This window comes from Henckelia pumila, chromosome 4, assembly GCF_033568475.1.
Source record: "Henckelia pumila isolate YLH828 chromosome 4, ASM3356847v2, whole genome shotgun sequence".
In the NCBI taxonomy this organism is placed as follows: Eukaryota; Viridiplantae; Streptophyta; class Magnoliopsida; order Lamiales; family Gesneriaceae; genus Henckelia; species Henckelia pumila.
In genome coordinates this window covers 182,118,781-182,126,743 of record NC_133123.1, presented here as the reverse complement: position 1 = coordinate 182,126,743, position 7,963 = coordinate 182,118,781, and the positions used below count along the sequence as shown (strand labels likewise).

Here is a 7,963-nt window from a genome sequence, read left to right as displayed (position 1 = left end):
GTGACGTAGTCCTTGAGGACGATACTCGTACTCCGTACACTTTTCTATAACTTGAGTCATGCACTTGCGATAATATTGAGCATAAAAGAGATATAATTATATTGAATTTAAGTGTTAGTATTTGCTCGATCAAGTTTTTGGCGTCGTTGCCGTGGAATATTGATTACTTTGATTTTTCTTATGTAATTTTCTCTACTTCAATTTTAATCACTAGTTTCATCTGTGAACTGCAGGATTCTCTTGCAGTGCATGCAAGAGTCACCCGAAGCAGAACTCTTGCCTTTTGATATAGAAATTGAAAGAACTTTTTGCAGAAGAAGAAGGCAAGAAAAAAAATCAATGGCAGAACAAGAACGACTACGTGAAGATGGAGAAGCTGAGAATAATGCACCACCTATCTACAGGTCAATGCTTGATAGTGCTATGCCATCTATCGAAAATGTCAGACCAAGCATCATCAGGCCAACCATAGCAGCAAATCAGTTTGAAATAAAGCCTGCTATCATTCAAATGGTGCAAAACACAGTCCAGTTTGGTGAGATGACAATCGATGACCCATATGCTCACCTGACAAATTTTCTAGAAATCTGTGACACTTTCAAGATGCAGGGAGTTTCTGATGACGCTATTTGTTTGCGTTTATTCCTTTTTTCTTTAAGAGATAAAGCTAAAGCATGGCTAACATAACTACCTGCAGGTTCAATCACCACTTGGGATGATCTCGCATAGGCTTTCCTCACCAAATACTTCCCACCGTCCAAATCGATGAAGTTAAGAGCTGACATCACAACCTTTTCTCAAGGAGAGTAGGAAACACTATATGAAGCTTGGGAGCGCTACAAAGATCAATTGAGGAGATGCCCACATCACCAACTACCAGATGGTCTTGTGGTACAAACTTTTTATTATGGTCTTCCTCACTCAAATCGCACCATGTTAGATGCAGCTGCAGGTGGTAATTTGTTACGAAAATCACCGGAAGATGGATATGAGTTAATTGAGGAGATGACATCCAGTAGCTATCACCCTCAATCTGACAGGAATGCATCCATGAGACCCGCATGAATGCATCAAGTTGATGCATTCACCTCAGTAGCAGATCAGCTTGAAGTCATGAATAAGAGGATTGAAGTGCTAACTCTAGGGCAGTCTGCGATGCGTATTCATGAAGTGTGGTGTGAGAAATGTTGTGCTGAACACTTCACAAAAGATTGTCAGACAGGAAGTCCATCATATCAGCCAGAGGGAGGAATGGTGAACCATGTAGGGAATCAAAACTGCCCTAGGAATGATCCATTCTCAAATACATACAATCCAGGGTGGAAACAACATCCAAACTTTTCGTGGGGAGGACAGAACAATAGGCCATATGGGAATCAGAATTATGGAAAACAACATCAGGAGGAGAATTCAAGCATGGAACAGATGATGCAGAAGTTCATATCATCCACTGAGACCAGAATGCAAAATCAGGATGCATCTATTAAGAATTTGGAAAATCAAATAGGACAGTTAGCTAAAGCGATGTCCAGTAGAGAGATGAGTACTTTTCCAAGTGACACAGAAAAGAATCCAAAGGAGTAGGTCAAGGCTGTTGAATTAAGAAATGGAAAGAAAATCGAAGGTGAGAGACGAGGCGAGAAAGAGTCAGAACTAGCTGTATTAGAGAAAACTACAGGCAAGTCTTCTACTTCCACACCACCACCCACATCACAGTCAAATATTGTTATTCCACCACCTTTTCCTACAGCTCTCAAGAAGCCCAAGCTAGATTCTCAGTTTGCTAAATTCCTTGAAGTATTCAAGAAATTGAATATAAACATTCTCATCGCCGATGCATTGATGCAAATGCCTAGCTATGCTAAGTTCTTGAAGGAGATTCTCTCCAACAAGAGAAAATTGGAGGAGCATGCAATGATTAGTCTAACAGAAAATTGTTCCGCACTAGTTCAAAACAAGATCCCACCAAAGCAAAAAGATCCAGGGAGTTTCTCTATCCCTTGTGTTATTAATGATGTGCAATTTCATAAGGCTTTATGTGATTTGGGTGCGAGTATAAACTTAATGCCATATCCTGTCTTCAGGAAACTGAGCTTGGGAGAGCTGAAATCCACCAGGATGTTGTTGCAATTGGCGGACAGGTCTATCAAATATCCCAAAGGGATAATATAGGATGTGCTAGTTTAAGTCGACAAGTTCATCTTTCCGGTGGATTTCGTGGTACTTGATATGGAGGAGGACTTGGACATGCCACTTATTTTAGGAAGACCTTTCCTAGCAACAGGAAAAGCACTAATCGATGTCCAAAAGGGAGAGCTACATCTGAGAGTGAGCGAGGAGAAAATTTCCTTTGATGTGTTTAATGCACTTAAATTTTCACAAAGTAATGAAGAGTGTTTTCAAATTGACGTTGTGGGCTCACTTTTATATGATTTTGTGCAGGATACATTGCAAGAACCATTACAAGCTGCACTCATATCTCCTCCTCATGATGATTTAATCAATGTAGAGATAGAAGAGATGACGGCTTACTTGAATGATAACCAGTCATGGCGAAAAGGTGGCAAGATTAGACTCAAAGATTTTGGTGACCGGAAGGATTTAGTCCTACAGAAACCAAGTCTTGAAGAACCACCAATTGTGAAATTAAATCCTTACCTACCCATCTCAAATATGTATTTTTAGGTGAGAATAAAAATTTACCTGTCATAATTTCTTCTTCTTTGACAAGTGAGATGGAGACCAGACTGCTGGATGTTCTCAAAATTCATAAGAGTGTGTTTGCCTGGAAGGTCGCAGATATCAAAGGCATTAATCCATCTATCTGCATGCACAAGATATTAATGGAAGAGAACATCAACCCCTTGGTCCAACCACAGAGGAGATTGAATCTCAAGATGCAAGAAGTAGTAAAGGCTGAAATGATAAAACTTATGGATGCAGGTATCATTTAACCCATTTCTGATAGTGCATGTGTGAGTTCGGCTTAATGTGTACCAAAAAAAGGGGGGATAACTGTCATTAAGAATGAGCAGAATTAGTTGATACCTACTAGGACAATTATAGGTTGGCGTGTGTGTATAGACTATAGGAAATTGAATGACGCAACCCGTAAAAACCATTTTCCCCTCCCCTTCATTGACCAAATGCGAGAAAGGCTTGCTGGGTATTAATTTTACTGCTTTTTAGATGGATATTCAGGATACAATCAAATTGCAATTGCACCTGAAGATCAGGATAAAAAAACTTTCACTTGCCCATATGGTACGTTTGCCTATAGACGTATTCCTTTTGGTCTTTGTAATGCTCCTGCAACGTTTCAGAGATGCATGACTGCTATATTTCATGATATGGTTGAAAATTTTCTAGAAATATTCATGGATGATTTTTCCATTTTTGGTAAGTCCTTTGATGCATGTCTGAATAATATGAATAATGTTTTGATGAGATGTGAGGAGACAAACTTGGTACTCAACTGGGAAAAGTGTCACTTCATGGTGACAGAAGGTATTGTATTAGGGCACCGTATATCCGAGCAGGGAATCGAGGCGGACAGAGCCAAGGTGCAAGTCATTCAAAATTTACCTCCACCGACTACAATTAAGGGAGTCAGAAGTTTTCTAGGACATGCCGGTTTTTATTGGCGCCTCATTAAAGATTTTTCAAAAATTGAAAAACCTCTGTCTTCTTTATTTATGAAAGATGCACTTTTTTAATTTTGATTATACTTGTTTACAGGCATTTGAATTTCTGAGAGAAATATTGGTGACTGCACCAGTGCTGACCTCATCGGATTGGAATCTTCCCTTTGAGGTGATGTGTGATGCCAGCGACACAGCTGTTGGAGCTGTGCTTGGCCAGAGGATAGACAAGGTATTCCGTACGATTTACTGTGCTAGCAAAACCTTGAATGAGGCTCAATTGAATTATGCTACCACTGAAAAGGAGTTGCTAGCAGTATTTTTTGCACTGGACAAGTTTCATTCATATCTTATACTTTCAAAAATCACTATATACACTGATCATTCTGCAATAAGACACCTTTTGGCAAAGAAAGATGCAAAACCTAGGTTGATTAGGTGGATCCTACATTTACAAGAATTTGACCTAGAGATAAAGGATAAAAAAGGAGTAGAAAATGTTGTCGCTGATCACCTATCTAGACTAGAAGGCATTCCTGATTGTGCACAGAATGATACTGAGGACATAGATGATTGGTTCCCTGATGAAAAATTGTTTGCCATAGAACACTCACCATGGTATGCTAATTTTGAAAATTACTTGGTCACGGGAACAATCCCACATAACTTGTCTTTTCATCAAAAGAAAAAGTTTCTGTCAGATGTAAAGCATTATTTTTGGGAAGAACCATTCTTGTTTAAAATTTGTGCTGAATCTATGATTCGGAGATGTGTGGCGGAATGAGAAATGAAAAGCATCCTCAGTCATTGTCATGAACGTGAGGTAGGTGGCCATGCTGGGCTTATCAAGACGGCAGCTAAGGTACTTGAATGTGGGTTCTATTGGCCAAATATTTTTAAAGATGCGCGTGCTTATGTCCTTGAGTGTGATAGATGTCAGCGGACAGATAATATCTCGAATCGTCATGAAATGCCATTGAATAATATTATTGAGTGTGAGATATTTGATATGTGGGGAATAGACTTCATGGGACCATTTCCAAACTCTTTTAAAAAAATACATTTTGGTCGCCATCGATTATGTTTCTAAATGGGTAGAAGCTGAAGCTTTTGCAACTAATGATGCACAGGTGGTCCTAAACGTTTTGAAGAAAAATATTTTTAATCGGTTTTGTACACCCCGTGCAATTATTAGTGATGGTGGCACACACTTTTGCAACAAACTCTTTGAAAAACTTTTGAAGAAATATGGTGTCAAGCACAAAGTTTCTACAGCTTATCATCCCCAAATGAGTGACCATGTATAATTGTCCAATCGAGAAATTAAGCAAATTTTAGAAAAAAGTGTGAGTACTAATAGAAAGGATTGGGCATTTCGACTTGATGATGCATTATGGGCCTATAGGACTGCTTTTAAAACTCCTATAGGCACCTCCCCATATAGACTATTTTTTGGTAAGACATGTCATTTGCCAGTTGAGTTAGAGCATAAAGCATATTGGGATATCAAAGCATTGAATTTTGAATTTGCTGCTGCAGGTGAGAAGAGATTGATTGAGTTAAATCACTTAGAAGAATTTCGAGATCAAGCATACGATATGGCGGTGTCCAAAAAATAAAGTACCAAGAGAATACATGACAGACGCATTTGTCAAAGAGAATTTAAGGAAGGAGAAGCAGTTTTTTTGTTTAACTCCAGGTTGAGGCTCTTTCCTGGAAAGTTGAAGTCTCGGTGGTCCGGCCCTTACAAAATCACTAAGGTGTATCCATCGGGGGACATTGAAATAAAGGATGCAAGAAATGAGTCTTTCACGGTCAATGGTCAGAGGCTGAAACATTATGTAGGGGGTGATGTCGACTCAACGCCAGTCATCACCACACTGACCGACCAAGTCTAGTTTGGGAAGGAGAACAGTCGAGCTCTAGACTCTAAATTGAGAACTACTCGCTTACCTTTCCCTTATTTTAGTTTATTTTTCTAGAGAATTTTACCTCTCTGTTCTTTTTTGTTTTAGCAATTTTTATTTTCGTTTAGTTTTTGAAGAAAAAAAAATGTTTCGAACTGAGGTGCGCTCGGGCTGCGAAATTCTGCAGACCAAGCGCCCACAAATCTTGTTTCCCACTATTTTGCTAAAATGGAGGTGCGCTCGATCTGCGAAATTCTGCAGACCGAGCGCCCAAAAATACCCCGACTTTCTGTTTTTCCTAAAATGGTGTGCGCTCGGTCTGCAAAATTTTGCAGACCGAGCGCATCGCGCAATTACAAAATTTAAAACGCCCGATCCCCTTTCCCCTTTCATTCGATTTCTTTCCTTCTTTCACTCAAAACCCTTCGCCGCCTCCTCTCCTCCCTATTTCTTACTTTTTCCCATCAAATTCGCAGGTACCTCTCTCTGATTTCTCTGATTTCGTTCAAGATGGGTCCTAAGAGAGAAAAGATTGCCACCTCTCGTGCCTCTTCTTCATCCTCCACCATTATTGATGGCAAGTTTATCTCCGTGGAGGCGAAAGCACGATATGAAGCCGCCAAGATCAACCGGACTCTAATTCCCAAGAGAGGCATAGATCTATCCGAGAACCTCACTCACACCCTCGGCATCTTTGAGCGTGGATGGATTGAGTTCTGCCGCCAACCTCAAGCGGCCATCATACCGTTGGTACGGTAATTCTATGCTAACGCCCCTGAACGTATAGTGTAAGTTCATCTCTTTTGACCCTGACACTATTAATGCTTTATTGCAAACAACGGAAGTCGACGATAGCCAATTACAAGTGTTTAAGGCTAACCCGGATTATAATCTCGTATCTGCTCAACTGTGTTATGATGGGAATGTTTGGAAGGACTCAGTCAAGTTTGTATCGTTTAAAGAAATATTTTTGAAAATGGAACCGGCATTGTGGTATGCATTTCTCACCCATAGGATGATGTCGGTAACCCACACGCACGTCGTGGTGATGAGTAGAGCGTTGTTGTTGTTTGCCCTACATAAAAAATGGCCAATCAATGTCGGAAAACTCATCAACAAGGAGTTGTACACATCCATCCGTTCACCGAATATTGGCATTTTTTCCATCTATAGTTTCCGCACTGTGTGTGAGAGCTGGAGTTGTCGTGCGAGATGACGAGGAATGGCAGCATCCAATGCAGGATGTGGACAATTCACTTGTGAAGACAAAGTAAAATTTCAGATTACAAGAGTTCACATCGCAGGGGCAAGCAAGTTCCAGGGCCGGCACATCTTCGACCTGTGTACCAAAACCAATGCCAAGTCGTTGCCCTGCTATCGAGACGACAAATGAATTGTACGCCTGGGCTCAATACCAGAATGAGTTTCATAAAGTCGATGTTGCCCACTCGGAGTCCCAGACTATTATGCTCCGAGCATTAAACTCTAATGCCGGGATGGATCCTGCAGCATATCCTACTCCACCTCCATATCCACCTCCATTCCATTTCCATTACTCTACTCTCCGCCAAAATTTTCTTGATGAATCAGATGACAAAGCCGATGGCGACGATAAGGACCAATAATCAGGGGAGTTTTTTTCGTTTTATTATTTTTTGTGTGTGTTTTGCATAATCAGTTTTGTTTGTTTTGTTTCGTTTGTCTAACATTGGGGACACTGCTAGATGTTAGTTTGAGGAGGGTGTCTGTTGTGTGTTCATGCATTTTGTCTGCATTTTATTTGTGTTTTTGTTTGAGTGAGGCGATGAATGGGGGCTGATGATGATTTAAAGTTTTGAACTTAGGGTAAAAATTTTTTTATGATGCTCTTGACTTGACATAAGAAACTGTATGTTTAACCGTGAATAGTTTGAGCACTCGTGTTAGACCAGTGGATTGTAACGAAAGATTTGATGAAATTTCTGTCTGTTTGACCATTGCACAGAAATAGGTGGTTTGTGGATCTTAATTGTGTTCTATGAATTTTGACGAGCTGCTAGCATGACACTTATGATATTGGGTGCACCTAGAAAACAATTTTTTTTTACAACTCCATTTGGGCCTTGAAAGGATGGAAATCCTAAAAGATTAAATTCAAGGCTAAGTATGCGGATAAAATGGGGTTGATGCTCCATCCGGGCTATAGACAAGGGGATTTGAAAAAAATCCTAGCCAGTAATGAGACGATGAATGGGGGCTGATGATGATATGAAAAAAGGCCTAGCCAGTTATAGCTAAGCCAGCGGGTAATTATTGGGGATAAAGCAATACCGGATGTAAAATCCGAAGGTGTGTAATTCTTTATCTCAAAGGAGGTGGATGTGTCTAGAGTCGTTAGAAGGAATGGATACTTGAGAGTGAAACTTGCATTTATTT

General features: G+C 40.1%; 1 protein-coding gene and 1 non-coding gene across 2 annotated transcripts; one reads left to right on the top strand and one right to left on the bottom strand.

The window, feature by feature from the left end:
- Positions 1-768: 768 nt before the first annotated feature.
- On the bottom strand, positions 769-875 carry LOC140870072 (small nucleolar RNA R71). The gene has a single exon (XR_012147054.1). It is a non-coding gene; the product is annotated as a small nucleolar RNA R71 (small nucleolar RNA).
- A 190-nt stretch (positions 876-1,065) lies between these two features.
- LOC140862397 (uncharacterized) lies at positions 1,066-5,539 on the top strand. The gene is made up of 8 exons (XM_073265418.1): positions 1,066-1,543; positions 1,625-2,016; positions 2,085-2,141; positions 2,443-2,640; positions 2,793-2,943; positions 3,202-3,353; positions 3,739-4,259; positions 5,341-5,539. Exons 1-8 carry the CDS (start codon positions 1,066-1,068, stop codon positions 5,537-5,539), a joined length of 2,148 nt encoding a protein of 715 aa, XP_073121519.1.
- The last annotated feature ends 2,424 nt before the right edge of the window (positions 5,540-7,963 follow it).